At 45.0% G+C, this 24,882-nt stretch overlaps 1 protein-coding gene across 3 annotated transcripts in view; it reads right to left on the reverse strand.

The window, feature by feature from the left end:
* The window catches only part of LOC135552967 (protein turtle homolog B-like), a 76,472-nt gene that overhangs the window by 13,092 nt on the left and 38,498 nt on the right, over positions 1-24,882 (reverse strand). For all 3 annotated transcript variants that reach the window (XM_064984940.1, XM_064984939.1, XM_064984941.1), the window contains exons 4-15: positions 23,462-23,613; positions 12,611-12,728; positions 9,848-9,992; positions 8,515-8,660; positions 6,699-6,841; positions 6,275-6,415; positions 6,033-6,152; positions 5,718-5,868; positions 4,468-4,591; positions 2,046-2,221; positions 579-805; positions 185-269 (exon numbers count right to left, since the gene is read on the reverse strand). In XM_064984940.1, coding sequence (XP_064841012.1) covers positions 185-269; positions 579-805; positions 2,046-2,221; positions 4,468-4,591; positions 5,718-5,868; positions 6,033-6,152; positions 6,275-6,415; positions 6,699-6,841; positions 8,515-8,660; positions 9,848-9,992; positions 12,611-12,728; positions 23,462-23,613 — 1,728 coding nt within the window. The remainder of the gene's footprint in view (positions 1-184; positions 270-578; positions 806-2,045; positions 2,222-4,467; positions 4,592-5,717; positions 5,869-6,032; positions 6,153-6,274; positions 6,416-6,698; positions 6,842-8,514; positions 8,661-9,847; positions 9,993-12,610; positions 12,729-23,461; positions 23,614-24,882) is intronic.

Genomic DNA, 24,882 nt, shown 5'->3' on the forward strand with positions numbered 1-24,882 from the left:
AATGGACTTCACCTTCAAATCATGAACTTCACCAATCTTATGGAAGTAATGGATTTAATGGAGTGACATATTAGCCACATTTGAAAATATTATATTTCATTGTAGCTATCTGGGAATATTATTTCAATATTCTCTTAATCTAATTCTGAATTGAGGTGTGTAATATATTAGGTGTAACACTAACCTGTGCTTGACACTCCCACCACATTACTGCTCTCACTGATGAGGTCGTCCATGACGGCCATGACTCTGAACTCATACCAGGACTCCTGCCAGGGACACAAGACAACACACTCCTCCACTGTCCATTCCACACACATAACACAACCACAGTCCAATTCACCTTAGCATAACCCCTGTCTCAAAATAAAGGTGTCATTACCCCAAAACAACTGCCTTCTGCAAAATAATAGAGGTAACACTTTACATACACTTAAAATGATTTAGTAATTCATAAAGTGTTCATTATTATCTTATTGACAGTTTATGACACTGTAATGAACAGTCATTACACATCGGCAGTTGTCACTATAAACAGACAGCATTGTTTATACATCGAGGTGTGTACGGCCCTTTACCTGGACTAGGTCCCTGGCCATCAGCTCAGTCTCAGCGGCAGAGATCAGATCGTCGAGGACCTCCCACCTCTCCCCGAGACGGAACTCCATGATGTAGCGGTCGACAGGCGATGAGTGATTGGCTGGTGGGAGCCATGTGAGCAGGACGCCGTGCTGTGTGCGATTGGCTGTGAGGCACCGTGGTGGAGTAAGAAGCACCTGTGGTTCAGGGGTACTCAGGGGAGACACTAAGGGGTCAAGAGAACAGACCCGTTAAAGAAGGAAGTTAACCAATTCATACTATTCAAACAGTCATAACAAACCCATACTGTACATTCACATGTGATCAATCAGAGAAAAATGGAAGATGGTGAGAGCAATTACAAACTGCATTCTACAAGTTGGCACTAGAGAGCAGTAGTGTCAATTATATTGTGAGCTTACAGAATCAACATGACACACTGATGTGCAAACACCTAAATACAAATCCGTTGTGCTTCAAGTTAAGGCGTAACATAAGCTATAGAGTCATCTAAAAAGAAACATGCATTACAAAGAATCTATTCTATGTACAGGGCCTTCGGAAAGTATTCAGACCCAATGACTTTTCCCACATTTTGTTACATCTGGCCACTCTACCATAATGGCCTGATTGGTGGAGTGCTGCAGAGATGGTTGTCCTTCCGAAAGGTTCTCCCATCTCCACAGAGGAACTCTAGAGCGCTGTCAGAGTGACCATCGGGCTCTTGGTCACCTTCCTGACCAAGGCCCTTCTCCCCCGATTGCTCAGTTTGGCCGGGCGTACAGCTCTTGGAAGAGTCTTGGTGGTTCCGAACTTCTTCCATTTAAGAATGATGGAGGTCACTGTGTTCTTGGGGATCTTCAATGCTGCAGAAATGTTTTGGTACCCTTCCCTAAATCTGTGCCTCGACACAATCCTGTCTCAGAGCTCTACAGACAATTCCCTCGACCTCATGGCTTGGTTAAGGGAATCGCTGGCACATTCTAAGGTCCGATGATAGTATATGGTAATGTGTTTTCGGACCTTCCCTTGGTCGTATTCTCACAGGGCAGAAATCTCAGAGAACAATTGGTAAACTCTGATTTACCACCCCAAGATATCCCTACACAATGTCTATTTGAGCCCCTACTGGATGGAACTACAAGTGTAATGGCTGTGCTTAATGCAATGCGGTGCACCTGAGCTCAATTTCGAGTCTCATAGCAAAGGGTCTGAATACTTATGTCAATAAGGTATTTCTGTTTTTAAGTTTTTATAAACATTTATAAAAACCTGTTTTCACTTTGTCATTATGGGATATTGTGTGTAGATTGCTGAGGAAAAAAAATTAATCTATTTTAGAATAAGGCTGTAACGTAACAAAATGTGGAAAAGGTCAAGGGGTCTGAATATGGCACTGTATCTATAGGATAGGCATACAGTATCAGTCTAGTGTTGGCAGCTGTTCTGGTGCTGGTGCCACTTACCTACTGTGTTAACCGTCACAACCTCGCTGAAAGGGCCTGTGCCCAGCTTGTTCTGTGCCAGGACGCTGAACTGGTACTCTGTCCTGGGCTCCAGCCCCGGCACCACCAACCACGTCTGAGACCCCGACACTGGCAAGGAGTGCCAGTCATGGGGGCCAAAATTCTCCTTTTTCAACCTTAGGGGACAGAAACACAGAGAGAGGTATCAATACTAACTAACTTGCACCCTGACTATAAGGTCAATGGGCCATCCTGGTAACACTCAGATAGCCAGTCTTATGTAGTGTGCCTCTGTCAAACTACACAGGCAATGGGTCACAGTGTTGCAATACAATACAGTTGCTAGGCTATATTTTACTCTATTTAATGTCCTCCTCACAGTCATCATATCTGTAATCTTAACTAAAGGTAATTAGATCACTTTGACTCATACATTTATGTGTAACAGCTCTCTGTACAAAGTAATTCATTATTTTAGTACACAAGAGATTCCTCCACTCATATGCAATGTTCCTCAAAGCAAATGGTTTAATATTACAGTCAACAAATGTTCATTAAGTGCCATCAGGCCATGACAGAGAGATGGATGAGAATGGCTGTTAATATTAAACTGCCAAAAGCACCACTTCTATCAGATGATTCATTCACACACGGCCCCCATTCAACACAGAATGGCTTTATGACTGCAGACATGTACATACAATGATAATGGTGATTTTATGGCACCTCGTGGATGTTGCCTAATAGAATGCTACTGCAGTGTCTTTCCATTGCATCCCATGACACCTTTAATAAACAAACACATGAATTATGCATCTTCTGTGATTTATTGTATGCCCTACTCTTCAACAATGCAAATATTGTAAATACAAATACCGAATAACTGAGAGTAACATTACTGGAGTATTAAGTAATAAACCATTAGCATTGTGTATTGTAAAACTTGCCCGTTGAAGATAATATGTTTCCCCCTGAATACTGTTGCAGTATTTCATGTAATTCAATTATCAATAGGTTTTCTTCTTGATAACAAATCAGATCCCTACTAGGGCGGTCATGAAATCTTGGCAGCCGGTGATTGTCAAGCACACAAAAAAGGCATGTGCTGTTTATTACCTTACTGCAGACAAGCTGAGCATCATTCACAAGTGATCATATATCATTCACAAGTGATTGTGTTTTAGTGGCTAATATTGTCCCCCATCAGACTATTCTTGATTTAATCTTGTCTTTACATATATTAAATAATATAGGTGTGAAATTTGTTTTGATTTAGAATGGACCATTATCATGCACCTGTCTCAAAACAGGGACAGCAGGAAAAAATACATGTCATCTATGCACTTAAATAGCGAATGGAGGACGCTTTTCCTGTGGTTCATTTGCATGCCAGCCAGGTAGGCTGTACTCCTGTTGTAAAGAGAAGCAATGTGCTTAATATTAGGAAAGTTGAGAAATAAATATAGTAGGCTTAGCCTATCGTAAGCTGATGGGTTCCTATTTTTAATAGAGGCCATCAAAAATCTGTTGTCTCACGCAACTGCATATGCTATAGAAATGTTGTGCAACACGAGTTCATGTTCTTTCATGAAGTGTTTGATTAGAATTTTGAATACATTTGCATTGATGTCAGAGTGATTAGAGGGACAATAGAGTGCTGAGTATTAGGCCGTTAGCAAGTTTGGTAGGCTACTAATGACCATCAGCAGCATCAGAGCTTGGAGAAGCCTAGTTACCGTGACTAAACAGTCCCATGGAATTATAATTATTATTTATTTTACACCATTTTCTCCCAAATTTCGTGACAACCAATTGGCAGTTACAGTCTTGTCCCATCGCTGCAACTCCCATATGGACTCGGGAGAGGCGAAGGTCGAGAGCCGTGCGTCCTCCGAAACACAACCTTGCCAAGCCGCACTGCTTCTTGACACACTGCTCACTCAACCAGGAAGCCAGCGGCACCAATGTGTCAGAGGAAACACAGTACAACTGGCGACCGAAATCAGCGTGCATGCGTCAGGTCTGCTACAAGGAGTCACTAGTGCGCGATGGGACAAGGACATTCCAGCTGGCCAAACCCTCCCCTAACCCGGACGACGCTGGGCCAAATTGTGCGCCGCCTCATGGGTCTCCTGGAGCGGCTGGGGATCAAACCCGGGCCTGTAGTGACGCCTATAGCACTGCAATGCAGTGCCTTATACCATTGTGCCACTTGGAAAGCCGGTCCCGTAGAATTTGAATGCGGTAATGACTCGTGATTTTCGGGGGGGGGCAGTAATACAGTCACATTAAGAGCCCTAAACCCTACATATCTATTGCAGATCAATCCCGAAAGTCTCTGTCCCCCCACCTCTATTAGGGGAATCAGCTGCAATCTGAGTATAAGGTGATAGTAGACCTAGAGCATGCTGGGAGTACTCACACTGGGCCATACCACACTGAGAATGTCTGCTCAAAGCCTCCGTCGTAACCCGGCTCCCAGGACACATTGGCCGAGGTCACCGAGGGCAACACACGAATGTTGCCTGGAGCATGTGGGCTGGTGCCTGAAGGTCAGAGAAAAGAGATTGTCATATTTAATACCAGGGCCATCTACAGTAAACCTCTCTATATCTCTCTACTATATATTGCTCTGGCCCACACTAAAGAGTGATAGAGCAATCTGTTAGGTCTATGTGTACAGTATGGTGAAAGTTATGATCACCATTCTACAATCCTTCAATAACCACAGTTTGTATCAGGTGTGTTATTCCCATAACAGCTGTTTTCTCAATTTATAAAAAGCCATCTCACTCACAATCACTATCATTGTCCAGAAATATGTCCTATTAAGTCAAATAATGTACATTGTGCTGTCATTACCATTCACAGTCAGTATACAACTGCCTACAATGGCTGTGAATGGCCTATCTGATTGGCTAATTCCCTGTAATGTCAGGTGTTGTAGACCAATGTTGAAGTGAAGGGGAGTGAAGGTCTATGGCTTGGCCAGACCATCACCATCCCAGCCCCCAGCTGTGTGGCTAAGACCCAGCACCTTTCACTGGTATTAAAGGGAGACCTGCTGTCCTGACCACTATGGTCAGAAACGTCTAATCTGTCCACTCTACACTCAGCACCTCTGACATGTCACCTGTCACTCCAGTGAGGGGACACTTGGGCAGGTGCCAGCTAGGGTGTATGACTGTGAGAGTCCTGAGAAATGCTTGTTACTCATATTTACTATAAACACGCACAAGCAAGTCCCTTGTCTAAGCAGTACTTCAGTATACATACAGTACAGCTGGGACTAGGGTCATCATGAATGTCTAAGCAGTACTTCAGTATACATACAGTACAGCTGGGACTAGGCTCATCATGAATGTCTAAGCAGTACTTCAGTATACATACATTACAGCTGGGACTAGGGTCATCATGAATGCCTAAGCAGTACTTCAGTATACATACAGTACAGCTGGGACTAGGGTCATCATGAATGCCTAAGCAGTACTTCAGTATACATACAGTACAGCTGGGACTAGGGTCATCATGAATGTCAAATCCACTTCAATTCGGATTAACTGAAATTCTGAACCCTGAAGAGCTGAGAAAACACAGGGGGTACGGTACCTATGACTAGGATCATCAGACACGCATGGGGACAGAGGGTTATGAGGTCACAGAGGACAGTACCTATGACGAGGAGGCGCGTGCTGGCAGTGATGCTGGTGACCACATTGGTGGCCACACACTCCCATTCCCCATGATCTTCCTTGCTGAGGGATAGGAACTGTAAGCTGCCGCTGGGGAGGATGTTGTGCTTACTCTTGCTGGGCTTCCCCACCTTGAACACACACACACACACACACACACACACACACACACACACACACACACACACACACACACACACAGTTCATTGGGACTAGCCTGTCATATTACAAAAGAAGTTAGAATATTCCGTGTTTCTCTTCCCAGAATATTAACAGCTATAGAGCGGTGTCATACCTTCCTCCAGGTGATGGTTGGTATCTCAGGGTCTCCCGAGGCAGCACAGGGGATGACCAGCTCTCTACCAGCCTCTTGGCGGTACTCCCCACCAGGCCTCACGTTAAAGTAGGGGGGATCCTGTGCGCCGGGCCAACACACACACAATGTCACAGATCAAGTCTCACAACAAGTCTCCCCAAAAGGGGGAGAGAAGACTACACATATCACATTTGGTCAGAGGCTTCTTCCAGTACCAGTACCTTTAGCACCAGAGTGGCCGGGTCAGACTGACCCATTGTACCCAGGGTGTTGTAAGGCATACAGGTGTAGGTGCCAAGGGAGTCTTCTGTGGCCTCTGCCACCCGGATACTCCCATCCGGTGCCTGGCTCCATCCGGGGTACTAAGACAGGAGAGAGGAGCTACTCTCAACATCAAATGGATGCAATATTCTCTACAGCATGTCAAGGCCTGTATTCAAAACGTGTTAAAGAATGAGTGCTGATCTAGGATCAGGTCCTCCATGTCCATATAATTGTATTCAGTAGGGTGGAAAACCAAAAAGGGATCCTAGATCAGCAATCCTAATCTGGGATGCTTTGTGAACAGCTGTTATGGTGAATGAGGTGTAATCAGCATCAGTCCAGACAGACAGAGGCCCCCATGGATGGCAGACTGAGACTGACCTTCTCCACTCTGAGAGGGTAGCCATCTTTCTCCCACTTCACTGATATCACCGGCGGGTTGGCGTCCGCCGGGCAGCGGATGACCCCTGGAAGTTTCCGTGGAACGTATATGATGGAGGGCATGTTGAGCACACGGGCAGGGTCTGAGTGTCAGAGATTAGAGGTCAGAGACGACAGAGCACAAGGTTTTGTGCATATGGACAGGAGATGGTTTCAGTGAAAATAGACTGGAGCATAAGTCTGAAACTGTTAAATCACAATTTCACTGCTCCTATAATATGTTGGTCGGTATGGAAACCATTTAAAAATTGTATTTTATAATCAAATCAAACTTTATTTGTCACATGCGCAGAATACAACAAGTGTAGACCTCACCATGAAATGCTTACTTACAAGCCTTTAACCAACAGTGCAGTTCAAGAACAGATTTTTACCAAATAAACTAAAGTAAAAAATAATAAAAAGTAACACAATAAAATAACAATAACGAGGCTATATACAGGGGGTACCGATACCGAGTCAATGTGTGAGGGTACAGGTTAGTCGAGGTAATATGTACATGTAGGTAGAGGTAAAGTGACTATGCATAGATAATACACAGTGAGTAGCAGCAGTGTACAAAACAAATGGAGGGGGGTCAATGTAAATAGTCCGGTGGCCATTTGATGAATTGTTCAGCAGTCTTATGGCTTGGGGGTAGAAGCTGTTAAGGAGCCTTTTGGTCCTAGACTTGGCACTCCGGTACCGCTTGCCGTGCAGTGTAGCAGAGAAAACAGTTTATGACTTGGGTGACTGGAGTAACTTGAAGTTACTTTATGGCAACCCAAGCTAGCTGCTAACAAATTGTCTTTAGCTATCAACGTGGATAGTACATAACAGAAAAAAGGACAGTTCTGGAAGACTGGTTCAGCGAGAGGCTCTGGTCAACCTCTGAAGCCAATCACTAAGATCTCTCTCTCTCTCTCTCTCTCTCTCTCTCTCTCTCTCTCTCTCTCTCTCTCTCTCTCTCTCTCTCTCTCTCTCTCTCTCTCTCTCTCTCTCTCTCTCTCTCTCTCTCTCTCTCTCTCTCTCTCTCTCTCTCTCTCTCTCTCTCTCTCTCTCTCTCTCTCTCTCTCTCTCTCTCTCTCTCTCTCTCTCTCTCTCTCTCTCTCTCTCTCTCTCTCTCTCTCTCTCTCTCTCTCTCTCTCTCTCTCTCTCTCTCTCTCTCTCTCTCTCTCTCTCTCTCTCTCTCTCTCTCTCTCTCTCTCTCTCTCTCTCTCTCTCTCTCTCTCTCTCTCTCTCTCTCTCTCTCTCTCTCTCTCTCAGAGATCAATGACCAGCGACTTCTGAGGGAATTAGCATAGTAACAAACATGCTTAGACTGTCTGGCCTTGCGGCATTTCCCTTCCACATACAGTAGCAGATGAACTAAAAGGTCACCGTTTCAATTCAGTCCGACACACTGACAAGACCAGGACTCTTTCTCTAAGGGGAGAACGACAGACTGAGCAGCATGCTATGGGGTGAGACTAGCAGACAGTCTCTGTCACTGTCTAGCAATGAAAGATAATCAACACTTCAGAGACTGGAATCATAGACGGGAAAAAATGTTAAGAATATGGTGATGAGAGAGGCCCTGCCAAGATGATGAGCAGTAGGACTATCTGAAATTCAGCCAAGGATGATATATATGGTACTGCATCACCAACAGCAGCAGTGTTCTGGCTGCCACTATGCAGGCTGTGATACTGTTGTTTCCCCTCCTGTTCCAGTACAGCCAGCCAGCCTCGTCTGCCCCTCCCCCTATCCCTCCCTCTGTCGCCATGGTAACACTCACACTGAACAGAGAGGTGTGCTGATGCTGACGGTGGAGTTCCAAGGCTGTTGCTTGGGCTGCAGGTGTATTTCCCAGCATCCTCTGGTTTCACCCGGAAGATGTGGAGGGTTCCGTCAATGAGGATGCGGACTCGGTTTTTCAGGTCACTGCCGAGAGGAAGCAGACAGTTATCGAACATGCCATAGCATAGACACACTCACACACTGGGGGCTGCATTAATGCAATTACACAAGTCTGCCATGAGAGGGCAGCATTTGGTCAAATCCATCCAGGGTGAAAAGGTTCCAAAAGATGGAGTTGTATGTCAAATACATTCACTAGTTTTCACAATCACCTGACGTTGCAGCCCTCGTGTTTTCTCTCTCACTACCACTTTCAATGAAGTACCCTCACGAACAGTACACTGGCAGATATTCTATTCCCGCTGTGTTCAAACAAAGAACAAACCCACTGCACACCATGTTCATTCGAGAAATATTTGAGAAGACATTATGCAAAAGAAATAGCAGAGGGAATATTCTCATCTAAACTATGAATTAATCTAAACTATTCATTGTATATATTTGAGTAAATAAATCTTGTGACTAGACCAAAAATATCCTCTTATGATAGACTGTTGGCCCCCAGGATAGACCAAACATTGTAAGCAGCCCAACTAGGATAGTAGTGTCTCATCCTTGGGTTGATTATGCACAGTCTTTTTCCAGGCCTCTTTCTAAGGGACTCTCTGATAGGTGGATTCTCCCAGACAGACACTTGGTCTCCCTGTCACTTGTTTTTTCTAAAACATCTCCATCACTAAACTAAAGAGGCGAGTCTGACAGAGCTCCTGGCTACGCTTCAGATCATTACTAAAGAATAAGAGGCATGTGGTATTGTCATCTGAGTGTGCTAACCCGGCTGGTGTGCTCCAGACAGCCCCTGCTAGCCCCTCTCTTACTGCTGCCGAACCACAGCAGGACAGGGCACCAGCACACACACAGTCCCACAGGCACGCAGACATGTAGGCACACACACACACACACACACACACACACACACACACACACACACACACACACACACACACACACACACACACACACACACACACACACACACACACACACACACACACACACACACACACACACACACACACACACACACACACACACACACACACACACACAGACACACAGACACACACACACACAACACTAGGACAGGGTCTGGAATACAAATACAACAAGACACTGTACACATTACTTTAAGATCACAGGGTGGAAAAGACTCAAAGACCAAAGGGAAGGTACACAGACAAACAGAAACACGATCTCGATTATAACTTTACTTCTTAGTGAAGTAGACGTTATCTTCCTCCCAAAACCAGGTGTAGGTCAGGTTTCCAGGATACGCCTCTGCTTGACAGGTGAAGCGTGCATTCTGGGATATGTTGACAGTGATGTTCTCTGGTGGTGACTTAATATACGGTGGCCCTACAGGAATCAAACAAGGCTTTTAGTGTACAACAAAACATAGACTGAACAAAAATGGGAACACAACATCCAACAATTTAATAGATTTTACTGAGTTACAATTCATATAAGGAAATCAGTCAATCGGTACAATTGAAACCGATATTCATCTGTGAAGAGCACAATTCTCTATCGTGCCATCGAAGGTGAGTATTTGCCCACTGAAGTCGGTTACGATGCCGAACTGTAGTCAGGTCAAGACCCTGGTGAAGACGAGGAGAACGCAGATGAGCTTCCCTTAGATGGTTTCTGACAGTTTGTGTAGAAATTCTTCGGTTGTGCAAACCCAGAGTTTCATCAGCTATCAGGGTGGCTGGTCTCAGACAATCCCGCAGGTGGTCATGGGCTGGCGTGTTTACACGTGGTCTCTGGTTGTGAGGCCAGTTGGACGTACAGTACTGACAAATTATCTAAAATGACATTGGAGGCGGCTTATGGTAGAGAAATTAACATTAAATTATCTGGCAACAGCTCTGTTAGACATTCTTGCAGTCAGCACAGCAATTGTACGCTCACTCAAAACTTGAGACATCGGTGGCATTGTGTTGTGTGACAAAACTGCACACTTTATAGTGACTTTTTATTGTCCCCGGCACAAGGTGCACCTGTGTAATGATCATGCTGTTTAATCAACTTCTTGATATGCCACACCTTTCAGGCGGATGGATTATCTTGGCAAAGGACAAATTCTCACTAACAGGGATGTCAACAAATTTGTGCACAACATTTTTGAGAAATATGTTTTTTGTTCGATGGAAAATTTCTGGGATCTTTTATTTCAGTTCATGAAACATGGGACCAACACTTTATATGTTGCGTTCATATTTTTGTTCAGTGTAGATGTGGATACTCAAATGCTTATCTTATGACCCATTCACACAGCGTGTTTATTGTTACGTAGGTACAGTAGACCCCTGGCACAGGCTTCTCTCTAGTAGTCTATGAGATACAGTAAGCAGGCATATTGTAACTTGAGCCACAGACTTGGTTGCCAGACTTGCAGATGCCTCCACAGCATGAACACTCAGTGCCCTGAGGTTGCTGCTCTGCTCTCTATCTCTCTGTACTATATTACAGACAGTGAAACGTAAGCTGTCTTTTATAAGTGGGCCCAGCTACAAGCCTCCTGGTTATTTCCTAAATACAGACTGAATGGCTTTTATACACCAGGAGGGACTACTGAAAGAGTGGTTAAGTCACAGAACAAAGAAAAACAGATATTTGAGTGAGAATCACGACTCCTCCGATGGCTACTTGTAATTGCTCAGAGATCTTTAAACAACTTCACTGGCACATTTCCACAGAGCCTGCATATGGATGAATACTCTGTAGTGAAAAACAAAAACAGGCTGCAATATTGCTGGTGTACAAAACTGATATGTATCATTATATCTCAGATTTATTCCAATTCACTCTGGATTTGTATTTATTGAAACCACCTCAGACACATATGAGTTTTTTTGAGGATGTTTCAGTCAGACCCTCATTCAAAACTTACCCCTCACCTTCATGTATTATCAGGCATGTGCAGTGTGTGTATTTAGAGGGGTCAGTAGAGTAAATCCAAGATGTAACCAAGCACTTCTTGCCCATATTCCTTTTAGACACTTGCACATTGACTGAAATTGACACATCTTTATCCCACCATCAAACGTAACAAGCCTACCATCGGCTGTCATATACAGCCTGTTAACTCATCCAGTGCTTGTTTTGATAGATAGATAGAGAGAGAGAGAGAGAGAGAGGGGGGGGGAGAGAGAGGGGGGGGAGAGAGAGAAAGAGAGAGAGAGAGAGAGGGGGGGGGGAGAGAGAGAGAGAGAAAGAGAGAGGGGGGGGAGAGAGAGAAAGAGAGAGAGAGAGAGAGAGAGGGGGGGAGGAGAGAGAGAGAGAGAGAGAGAGAGAGTGTGTGTATGTGTGTGTTTGATGTAGACTGAGTGAGCCAGAGGCAGGAAGTGGAGGAAGCCTGTATCAGATCCCTTTATCTGTGCAGAGCAGACCCCAGATCTGTGTCTGTGTCTGTCTAGCCGAGAGAGAGCCTGGTTAATGGACCGGAGACAGACAGTGACGAATGCCTCAGACAGACAGTGATATACACACACACACCACCACCAGCAGCAGCAGCCACAGACTAGGTCACCAGAGGACTTAAGAGTATTGACTGATATAGACGAAAGCATACTACCACACTGATAAAATCAAACACTATCCCTGCATACTGTGACAAAGGCAGGAAACAGATACTTATTAAGTAGATAGCGGCAGGACTTCATTTCTCTATCTTAAACACAATCTAGACACTGTACTGCATAGCTGTAGGCGTGTAATAGATGTTTAATAGAATGTGTAAGGCAAAAATAGCATAAAGATTCTCAGATTAGGGATTATTCAGACAGTCAGGACAAACTGTTCTTTCAGTATTCAGCCAGCAATTGTCCTAGGAACCTTCTCCTCAAAACTCATCCTCAGTAATCAATGTGCATCTCAGTAGGGAAAAGTCATGATTTCTCCCTCACATCACCATAACAACCTCTGAAGTTACACCCATCTGTGACATTACAATGTGACCGTTGCCCTGTTACCTTGGACCAGCAGACGGGTGGTGTGGAGCACCTCTCCCTGGTCGCTGAAGGCTCGACACGTATACGCCCCTCTGTCGTCCCGAGTGATCCCCAGCACCGTCAGACTCCCATCATGCACCTAGGGTGGACATATTTGTGAGAGACAGAGCAAACATTCAGAGATGGTATTTATAAGTGTAACCTAGAGAAATTGCACACCAAAATCAAGGCAGGATTGAGGTTGTCTGACTTTGGTAGGAATGTATCTTTCGCTCTGTGAGTCAATGGGTCGGTCTGTGCACAGAGGTATTAATATAGAGAGCATACAACCAATACTGTAAAGTCTAAACTCATCATCATATAATTCTCTAATTCATCTCGTTCCCAGATACTTCCGCCCAAATGCGCGAAGAGTCTGGTGGACCAATGCATCAAACTTGGTCTTCGTGAGCCAATACAGAGAGCCGGGAGAAACTCCAGGCACATAGGAATTGGCTTAATTGGCTTAATCTACCAAACAATCATCTCACACAACACCTTCTCACAAACTCTCCCCCATACACTAGTAAACCAGAAGCACAGAGCCACGCCTCACAACCCTGTGATTCGCTAAAATTACAAATAAATGACAATACTGAAATACTCAGGAGGTCACACCCATAGAATTCTATAGTCACTGCCACTAAGGAAAACTTTGAGTGGTTGATATCCCAGGCTTATATGCACTGTACATAATAGCCTGGGGAGGAGGTTATTCTCTAATTAACTTTGGTTGTGATGTGAGGCTAATCTCTCCAAGCGGTAACCTGGGAAACGTCTCACTGTGCGCCCGTATTTCCTCTCCCCTCTGCCGAGGAGGACGCTGACAGGAACCAATAAGCAGGGAGGGAACACAATAACCCAACCTAATAAAAATACCCTTGTAAATGATGCAGTAGGGTTGCTGGGTTCTGTCCATTCAGGATACACACAGCTGTAGCCCTGTTCATTCAAGCCAATGGTAGGGAATCTGTTAAACCTCTGGGATTATACCTATTCATCTGTCTCTCAAACCTTTCAGTCAAGAGAGTTTAGCAGCCACTAGACACACCCACACAGTGGTCCATCCTGCCTTGGGTCAGCCAGGCTGAGGTAGAACTCCCTTTTAATCCCACTCCATTGCAGGACAAACACACATAGCTGGGCCACAGTTATGACACAGTAAACTACACTACACTTGCAGCAGTGTAATAGTCAGCAGGTCGTTTCTATAGCTATAGGGAAGGCAGATGGGGAGGGGAGGATGAGGAGACGAAGGTGGAGGAGGAGGTGGACACATTGATTCATGTGTGGGACCTCAAACAACAGGGGGTGCTGAGATGATGACCATGATTCCTCCTCTTCTCTCCACTGTCACATTCCTGGCATTCCCTACCAAGTCCTCAAGGACACCATCCATGGAGCGCAAACATTACCACCATCTCTTTACTACAAGGGGAGTCCTCAAATGTATAGACTATCGCTTGGTTGGGAATATAAACGTTTTTACAGTTTCCTCTCACAGCAAACCAACCACATGGAAATCAAAAACAATTTGAGCGTTCAAACAAATCATAAACATATTCCACCCTCACTACCAATGCGCCTAAATGCTGACTGCATCAAAGCATGGTTTAGATGTGAGGCACTTGGCTCACTGTTGATATTCATGTTTAGTATAACATTCATATTAAGAGTAATGTAATATTGATGCATTAGGAGGGGATTAATAATGCATGAGGAAGTCTTCCAATCGTTTACTATTGCAAACATGTTAAAGCCCTGGGCTCCTCCACTCTGACCTTTGATGAGGCTGTGGTGTGGGAGCCTGAGAGGGGTAAGAGAGAGGGATGAAAGGAGTGAGAGAGGAGTGAGAGAGGGGTGAGAGAGGAATGAGTGACGGATGAGAGAGGGGTGAGAGGAGTGAGAGAAGGATGAGAGAGGAGTGAGAGAGAGGGATGAGAGAGGGGTGAGAGGGATGAGAGATGGGTAAGCGAGAGAGAGGGATGCGAGATGGGTGAGCGAGAGAGGGGTGTGAGAGAGGGATAAGACAGAGGGCCAGCTGAGTGACAGACACAATGACATAGGAATGAGGTGAGCTGTCACTTCCTGTACATCACATATCAAGTCCAAATGTTAGGTGCAGCCTTCAGCTCGCTCAAGGATTTACTCCATTCGAAACATCTGAGTGTAGGGAGGGGTGAGCGAGGGGTAAGAGAGGGGTCTGTCTATGGTTCACAGGCTTCCTTAAAGAGAACTGGAACACGAACGCAAAACATGACAAATGAAAGAGGGGGTGCAGTCGTGGCTTGACATGCCTAGACTGTTCTTCCTCCCCTCAGGGACCTGCCCTCTGCAGGCCTTCCGCAGCCTGAATGACAGACGCTCCTGGCCAATCACAGACATGCCAGACAGTCCAATTAAGAGCTTCTCGATCCGCAATCTGGGTGCCGATCTGCAATCTGGGTGCAGTCTTACATATACTCAGAGAGATGGTGGTGTGTGCAGAAAATTTCACCAGTACACACAACCACACCTATAGACTGCCTTCTTACTTGAACATGAGTTATGAAACAGGCTGTATATGTCATGTCTTGTTATGTCTGTTCCTGTCCTTTCTCTTCACTCTCTCTCTCTGCTGGTCTTTTTAGGTTACCTTCTCTGTCTCTCATTCTTCAGCTGTTCTACATCTCCTCTAACTAGCTCATTCACTCTTTCACACCTGTTCTCTCTTCCCCCTCTGATTAGGTCTCTATTTCTTTCTCTGTTCCTGCTACTTTCAGTGTCTGATTCTTGTTTGTGTTTTTTGATGCCAGAAGCAAGCTGTCGTCTCGTTTGCTTCCACCTTGTCCTGTCCTGTCGGAGTCTGCCTGGCAGGTGTATCCTGCACTATACTAACGTTCTTTTTGTTCCGTTGACAACGTTGGAAGAGGATTTATGCCATTCCTGTTTTTCATTAAAGAACTCTGTTTTCTGTTAAAACCGCTTTTGGGTCTTCACTCAAGTTCATAACAGAAGAATCAGACCAAGAATGGACCCAGCGGCTCCGGACCCTTTTCACTCCGCCGTCGAGATCCAGGGAGCGATGCTAGGCAGACACGAGGAGGAATTGTCTGCTGCTCGACATGCCGTTGAGACCCTGGCCGTCCAAGTCTCCGACCTCACAAGACAGGTTCACCAACTCCACCTCGATCCACCGCCCACTTCCAGGGTTTCCGAGTCTCCGGAGCCCAGGATCAACAACCCGCCGTGTTACTCTGGGGAGCCCACTGAGTGCCGCTCATTCCTCACTCAGTGTGATGTGGTGTTCTCTCTCCAGCCCAACACTTACTCCAGGAGCGCAGCCCGCATCGCCTACGTCATTTCTCTCCTTACCGGACGGGCGCGTGAGTGGGGCACGGCAGTCTGGGAGGCGAGGGCTGAGTGTATTAACCAGTATCAAGACTTTAAGGAGGAGATGATACGGGTTTTTGATCATTCTGTTTTTGGGGAGGAGGCTTCCAGGGCCCTGTCTTCCCTATGTCAGGGGAATAGATCCATAACGGATTATTCTATTGAGTTTCGCACTCTCGCTGCCTCAAGTGACTGGAACGAGCCGGCTTTGCTCGCTCGTTTTCTGGAGGGTCTCCTCGTCGAGGTTAAGGATGAGATCCTCTCCCGGGAGGTTCCTTCCAGTCTGGACTCCTTAATAGCTCTCGCTATTCGCATAGAGCGACGGTTTGATCTTCGTCGCCGAGCTCGTGGAAAGGAGCTCGCGTTCTCCGCTGCTCCCCTCTCCACATCACTGCCACCTGCCGCATCACTGCCACCCTCCTCCGCCGGCTCGGATGCTGAGCCTATGCAGCTGGGGGTATCCGCATCTCGGCCAAGGAGAAGGAACGGAGAATCACCAATCGCCTCTGTCTCTACTGCGGCTCCGCTGGTCATTTTGTCACCTCATGTCCAGTAAAAGCCAGAGCTCATCAGTAAGAGGAGGGCTACTGGTGAGCGCAACTACTCAGGCCTCTCCTTCTGGATCACGCACTACTTTTCCGGTCCATCTCCGCTGGCCCGGTTCATCTGCTTCCTGCAGTGCCTTGATAGACTCTGGGGCGGAGGGCTGTTTTATGGACGAGACCTGGGCTCGGGAACATGACATTCCTCTCAGACAGTTAGGGAGCCCACGGCCTTGTTCGCTTTAGATGGTAGTTCTCTCCCCAAGATTCAGCGTGAGACGCTGCCTTTAACCCTCACTGTCTCTGGTAATCATAGCGAAACCATTTCTTTTTTAATTTTTCGTTCACCTTTTACACCTGTTGTTTTGGGTCATCCCTGGCTAGTGCGCCATAACCCTTCTATTAATTGGTCTAGTAATACTATCCTATCCTGGAATGTTTCTTGTCATGTAACCTGTTTAATGTCTGCTATCCCTCCTGTTTCCTCTGTCTCTACTTCACAGGAGGAGCCTGGCGATTTGACAGGGGTGCCGGAGGAGTATCACGATCTGCACACGGTGTTCAGTCGTTCCAAGGCCACTTCTCTCCCTCCACACCGGTCGTATGACTGTAGTATTGATCTCCTTCCGGGAACTACTCCCCCCCGGGGTAGATTATACTCTCTGTCGGCTCCCGAACGTAAGGCTCTCGAGGATTATTTGTCGGTTTCGCTCAACGCCGGTACCATTGTCTCCTCCTCCTCTCCCGCCGGAGCGGGTTTTTTTTTGTTCAGAAGAAGGACGGGTCCCTGCGCCCGTGCGTGGATTATCGAGGGCTGAATGACATAACAGTTAAGAATCGTTATCCGCTTCCTCTTATGTCTTCAGCCTTCGAGATCCTGCAGGGAGCCAGGTTTTTCACCAAATTGGACCTTCGTAACGCCTACCATCTCGTGCGCATCAGGGAGAGGGACGAGTGGAAGACGGCGTTTAACACTCCGTTAGGGCACTTTGAATACCGGGTTCTTCCTTTCGGCCTCGTTAACGCTCCAGCTGTCTTTCAGGCACTAGTTAACGACGTCCTGAGAGACATGCTGAACATTTTTGTTTTCGTTTACATGGACGATATCCTGATTTTTTCTCCGTCTCTCTCGATTCATGTTCAGCACGTGCGACGCGTCCTCCAGCGCCTTTTGGAGAACTGTCTTTATGTGAAGGCTGAGAAGTGCATTTTTCATGCCGCCTCTGTCCCTTTTCTCGGTTCCGTTATTTCCGCTGAGGGCATTAAGATGGATCCCGCTAAGGTCCAGGCTGTCATTGATTGGCCCGTTCCTAAGTCACGCGTCGAGCTGCAGCGCTTTCTGGGCTTCGCTAATTTCTATCGTCGTTTCATCCGTAATTTCGGTCAGGTGGCAGCTCCCCTCACAGCCCTTACTTCTGTTAAGACGTGCTTTAAGTGGTCCGTTTCCGCCCAGGGAGCTTTTGATCTTCTTAAGAATCGTTTTACATCCGCTCCTATTCTTGTTACACCTGACATCTCTAGCCAGTTTGTTGTTGAGGTTGACGCGTCAGAGGTGGGCGTGGGAGCCATTCTTTCTCAGCGCTCTCTGACGGCAAGGTCCATCCTTGCGCGTTTTTCTCTCATCGCTTATCGCCGTCAGAACGTAACTATGATGTTGGTAATCGCGAACTGCTCGCCATCCGCTTAGCCCTAGGCGAATGGCGACAGTGGTTGGAGGGGCGACCGTTCCTTTTGTCGTTTGGACTGACCATAGGAACCTTGAGTACATCCGTTCAGCCAAACGACTTAATGCGCGTCAGGCTCGTTGGGCTCTGTTTTTCGCTCGTTTCGAGTTTGTTATTTCTTATCGTCCGGGCTCAAAGAACACCAAGCCTGATGCTTTATCTCGTCTCTTCAGTTCTTCTGAGGTCTCCACCGACCCCGAGGGGATTCTCCCTGACGGGCGTGTTGTCGGGTTGACTGTCTGGGGAATTGAGAGGCAGGTAAAGCAAGCACTCGCTCACACTCCGTCGCCGCGAGCTTGTCCTAGGAACCTTCTGTTCGTCCCCGTTCCTACTCGTCCGGCCGTTCTTCAGTGGGCCCACTCTGCCAAGTTAGCCGGCCACCCCGGCGTTCGGGGTACGCTCGCTTCCATTCGCCAGCGTTTCTGGTGGCCCACTCGGGAACGTGACGCGCGTCGATTTGTCGCCGCTTGTTCGGTCTGCGCGCAGACTAAATCTGGGAACTCTCCTCCTGCCGGCCGTCTCAGACCGCTTCCCATTCCCTCTCGACCGTGGTCTCACATCGCTTTAGATTTTATCACCGGACTGCCTTCATCAGCGGGGAAGACAGTTATTCTTACGGTTGTCGATAGATTCTCTAAGGCGGCTCATTTCATTCCTCTCGATAAGCTCCCTTCTGCTAAGGAGACGGCTCAGATCATTATCGAGAATGTTTTCCGAATTCATGGCCTTCCGTCTGACGTCGTTTCCGACAGAGGCCCGCAGTTCACGTCTCAATTTTGGAGGGAGTTTTGCCGTTTGATTGGGGCTTCCGTCAGTCTCTCGTCCGGCTTTCATCCCCAGTCTAACGGTCAAGCCGAACGGGCCAATCAGACTGTTGGTCGCATTTTACGCAGTCTTTCTTTTCGTAACCCTGCGTCTTGGTCAGAACAGCTCCCCTGGGCAGAGTACGCCCACAACTCGCTTCCCTCGTCTGCTACCGGTCTATCCCCTTTTCAGTGTAGCCTCGGGTACCAGCCTCCGCTGTTCTCATCTCAGCTCGCCGAGTCCTGCGTCCCCTCCGCTCAGGCTTTTGTCCAGCGTTGCGAGCGCACCTGGAAGGGGGTCAGGTCGGCACTTTGCCGTAATAGGGCGCAGACTGTGAGGGCCGCTAATAAGCGTAGGACCAAGAGTCCTAGATATTGTTGCGGTCAGAGAGTATGGCTCTCCACTCAGAACCTTCCCCTTAAGACAGCTTCTCGCAAGTTGGCCCCGCGGTTCATTGGTCCGTTCCGTATTTCCCAGGTCATTAATCCTGTCGCAGTGCGACTTCTTCTCCCGCGCTATCTTCGTCGCGTTCACCCGGTCTTCCATGTCTCCTGTGTTAAGCCCGTTCTTCGCGCCCGCTCGTCCCTCCCCCCCCCATCCTTGTCGAGGGCGCACCCATCTACAGGGTTCGTAAGATTTTGGACATGCGCCCTCGGGGCCGTGGTCATCAGTACCTAGTGGATTGGGAGGGGTACGGTCCTGAGGAGAGGAGTTGGGTTCCCTCTCGGGACGTGCTGGACCGTTCGCTGATCGATGATTTCCTCCGTTGCCGCCAGGTTTCCTCCTCGAGTGCGCCAGGAGGCGCTCGGTGAGTGGGGGGTACTGTCATGTCTTGTTATGTCTGTTCCTGTCCTTTCTCTTCACTCTCTCTCTCTGCTGGTCTTTTTAGGTTACCTTCTCTGTCTCTCATTCTTCAGCTGTTCTACATCTCCTCTAACTAGCTCATTCACTCTTTCACACCTGTTCTCTCTTCCCCCTCTGATTAGGTCTCTATTTCTTTCTCTGTTCCTGCTACTTTCAGTGTCTGATTCTTGTTTGTGTTTTTTGATGCCAGAAGCAAGCTGTCGTCTCGTTTGCTTCCACCTTGTCCTGTCCTGTCGGAGTCTGCCTGGCAGGTGTATCCTGCACTATACTAACGTTCTTTTTGTTCCGTTGACAACGTTGGAAGAGGATTTATGCCATTCCTGTTTTTCATTAAAGAACTCTGTTTTCTGTTAAAACCGCTTTTGGGTCTTCACTCAAGTTCATAACAGTATAGGCTTATCTACGGCCCGTGTGAGTACCCAGATAGATGAAAATGCACGTTTTAAGATAACAACCTACTGTATTGCCACCAAAATAGTGTAGAGAATGATTTGGCATCTGTGAAAGCTTTTATGGTATATCTACAGCTTAGTCTGAGTACCCAGATAGAGGAACATGCATGTTCTTAATCAAAACAAATCGTACATTTTCACAAAAAGAGTGTAGCCTTCATGACTGTAAATTGTCATCATCAGGCTTCACTAAACTGATAACATTGTGTACACATTGTTTTGGAGCCTGTGAAAGTTTGTATAGTATATCTACAGCCAAGTACCCAGATTGAGGAAAAGGCATGTTTTTAAACTAATGTTTCCACAAAATGATCATCCATTCACAACTCAAATTGTCTGTATCAGGCATAAGAATATTGTGTGGAGAATGTTTTGGAGTCTGTGAAATCTTGTATTGTATAGCCTAGCCATAATGTTCAGTTGTTCTGAATATTTCCATGCTGTTCAGTTGTTCTGAATATTTCCATGCTGTTCAGTTATTCTGAATATTTCCATACTGTTCAGTTGTTCTGAATATTTCCATGCTGTTCAGTTGTTCTGAATATTTCCATACTGTTCAGTTGTTCTGAATATTTCCATACTGTTCAGTTGTTCTGAATATTTCCATGCTGTTCAGTTATTCTGAATATTTCCATACTGTTCAGTTGTTCTGAATATTTCCATGCTGTTCAGTTGTTCTGAATATTTCCATACTGTTCAGTTGTTCTGAATATTTCCATACTGTTCAGTTGTTCTGAATATTTCCATCATGTTCAGTTGTTCTGCATATTTCCATACTGTTCAGTTGTTCTGAATATTTCCATCCTGTTCAGTTGTTCTGCATATTTCCATCGTGTTCAGTTGTTCTGAATATTTCCATCCTGTTCAGTTGTTCTGCATATTTCCATCGTGTTCAGTTGTTCTGAATATTTCCATCCTGTTCAGTTGTTCTGAATATTTCCATACTGTTCAGTTGTTCTGAATATTTCCATGCTGTTCAGTTGTTCTGAATATTTCCATACTGTTCAGTTGTTCTGAATATTTCCATAATGTTCAGTTGTTCTGAATATTTCCATATTGTTCAGTTGTTCTGAATATTTCCATCCTGTTCAGTTGTTCTGAATATTTCCATCCTGTTCAGTTGTTCTGAATATGTCCATACTGTTCAGTTGTTTTGAATATTTCCATCCTGTTCAGTTGATCTGAATATTTTCATATTGTTCAGTTGTTCTGAATATTTCCATCCTGTTCAGTTGTTCTGAATATTTCCATCCTGTTCAGTTGTTCTGAATATTTCCATGCTGTTCAGTTGTTCTGAATATTTCCATACTGTTCAGTTGTTCTGAATATGTCCATACTGTTCAGTTGTTCTGAATATTTCCATGCTGTTCAGTTGTTCTGAATATTTCCATGCTGTTCAGTTGTTCTGAATATTTCCATGCTGTTCAGTTGTTCTGAATATTTCCATACTGTTCAGTTGTTCTGAATATGTCCATACTGTTCAGTTGTTCTGAATATGTCCATACTGTTCAGTTGTTCTGAATATGTCCATACTGTTCAGTTGTTCTGAATAGTTCCATCCTGTTCAGTTGTTCTGAATATTTCCATCCTGTCCAGTTGTTCTGAATATTTCCATCCTGTTCAGTTGTTCTGAATATTTCCATCCTGTTCAGTTGTTCTGAATATTTCCATCCTGTTCAGTTGTTCTGAATATTTCCATCCTGTTCAGTTGTTCTGAATATTTCCATCCTGTTCAGTTGTTCTGAATATTTCCATCCTGTTCAGTTGTTCTGAATATTTCCATCCTGTTCAGTTGTTCTGAATATTTCCATCCTGTTCAGTTGTTCTGAATATTTCCATCCTGTTCAGTTGTTCTGAATATTTCCATCCTGTTCAGTTGTTCTGAATATTTCCATCCTGTTCAGTTGTTCTGAATATTTCCATCCTGTTCAGTTGTTCTGAATATTACCATACTGTTCAGTTGTTCTGAATATTTCCATACTGTTCAGTTGTTCTGAATATTTCCATCCTGTTCAGTTGTTCTGAATATTTCCATCCTGTTTAGTTGTTCTGAATATTTCCATCCTGTTCAGTTGTTCTGAATATTTCCATCCTGTTCAGTTGATCTGAATATTTTCATATTGTTCAGTGGTTCTGAATATTTCCATCCTGTTCAGTTGTTCTGAATATTTCCATCCTGTTCAGTTGTTCTGAATATTTCCATCCTGTTCAGTTGTTCTGAATATTTCCATACTGTTCAGTTGTTCTGAATATTTCCATACTGTTCAGTTGTTCTGAATATTTCCATCCTGTTCAGTTGTTCTGCATATTTCCATCCTGTTCAGTTGTTCTGAATATTTCCATCCTGTTCAGTTGTTCTGAATATTTCCATCCTGTTCAGTTGTTCTGAATATTTCCATCCTGTTCAGTTGTTCTGAATATTTCCATACTGTTCAGTTGTTCTGAATATTTCCATGCTGTTCAGTTGTTCTGAATATTTCCATACTGTTCAGTTGTTCTGAATATTTCCATGCTGTTCAGTTGTTCTGAATATTTCCATACTGTTCAGTTGTTCTGAATATTTCCATACTGTTCAGTTGTTCTGAATATTTCCATACTGTTCAGTTGTTCTGAATATTTCCATACTGTTCAGTTGTTCTGAATATTTCCATACTGTTCAGTTGTTCTGAATATTTCCATACTGTTCAGTGCTTACTGTACTTTTTGTTCCATAGCAAAAACAAAAAAACATCAGGAGCAGTGACATCCTCAGAAGCGGTGGGGTGGGGCTGGTCTTAAGCATGCAAGACTGGTATAATATGTAAGATTTCAACGTCACATCTGAATGTCTCCAAGGCTAAATTATCTGGAATCCACATACCTTCAAGGCTCATTTCCCTAAATATCAAAGAATGTCATGGCAGCCCTAGAAAATTGACAAATCCAATATTAATCTGGATTGAAATGGCTAGCATGTTTTATTTCCACTGACCTAAAGAGTCACTTTCACAGACCATTTCACTGCTGATTCAAGGTTTAAAGGGCATGTATTTCTAGCCTGAGGGTACAGTACATTTGTTGTCCATTTTGGCTTACCGTGTATTTTCCACTGGTTGCAAGCTCCTCCCCCTCCCTCAGCCAGCTGATCATTGGTTTGGGGTTTCCCTGGGCGGAGCAAGTCAGCAGTGTGCTGCCCCCCTCCTTGGCCTCCACATACTGTGGGGGCGTGGTCGTAAAAGTGGGAGGGGCTTTGGGAAAAGAAAAAATACCATTAGCATATTTTCGATCCACTGAGAATATCTTAATTTCTTGAAGGTATTAAAAAGTTGGGAATTTCCAAGATGTGGCATAGTCTTTAAAAAAAAAGCCTATCACAAGTGTTTTATGTTCATTCATCTCTAACCAGCATTACACACGGATGAGGGATGACTGTTATAAATCAAATACACATTAAGAAATCTCTCAAATTTACTCAAATTTAAGAAATGTGTTCCCTCTTCAATATAGGCAATGATAACCTAATCTGCTCTCTATAAACCCAGTGAAGAGCATCACATCACAACCATCTAACAGAATACAGCCACTAATAAAACCAATCATTAAGGCATACTGCACAGCTGTTCCTGGGCATCACTAATATCCATATGGGTTTATCATCTATTTCAAGCTAACTAGCTGCTACGCTACGTCTCATGAGTCAACTGCACTTGATATCTCAATGTAACTCTGGTTCTAAACGGCAGCAGCATTGTTCTATTTAGGACGTACATGCCAGGCGGTGTCTGAGTAAGGCCCCAACAATTGCCAAAGACTCCAGCCACCCGAGACATGGACTGTTCTCCTTGCTCCCGTCCGGCAAACAGTACAGGTGCATCAAGGCTCAGACCAACAAACTCCTATACAGCTTCTATCCCCTGGCCATAAGACTGTTAAAGGGTTAACAAATACTACTCTCCCTCACACCTACGCTGCTGCTAAAATGATTATTGATTCGATTTATTCCTACCACTATGTTGCCATTCATTGACTATTGATTACTATTACCTATCTATTTTATTAGTATCTATCTATTTTATCCTGCTACTTGTCACTACTACTCCTGTTCACATGTACAGTGCCTTTAGAAAGTATTCATTTCCTTAGATGTGTTCAAAATGTTGTTGTGTTACAGGCTGAATAACATTTAGATTTATTTTGTCACTGGTCGACACACAATATCCCATAATGTCAAAGTGGAATTATGTTTTTCAATATTTTGGCCAATTAATAAAAAATGAAAAAATGAAATGTCTTGAGTCAATAACTATTCAACCCCCTTGGTATGGAAAGCTTAAATGAAAAAATTAATTTTTCCAACAATTGTTTACAGTCAGATTATTTCACTTTTTTAAATTCACTGTATCACAATTCCAGTGGGTCAGAAGTTTACATACACTAAGTTGACTGTGCCTGTAAACAGCTTGGAAAATTCTAGAAAATGATGTCATGGCTTTAGAAGCTTCTGATAGACTAATTGA

Source organism: Oncorhynchus masou, chromosome 13 (assembly GCF_036934945.1).
Source record: "Oncorhynchus masou masou isolate Uvic2021 chromosome 13, UVic_Omas_1.1, whole genome shotgun sequence".
NCBI classification, from domain to species: domain Eukaryota; kingdom Metazoa; phylum Chordata; class Actinopteri; order Salmoniformes; family Salmonidae; genus Oncorhynchus; species Oncorhynchus masou.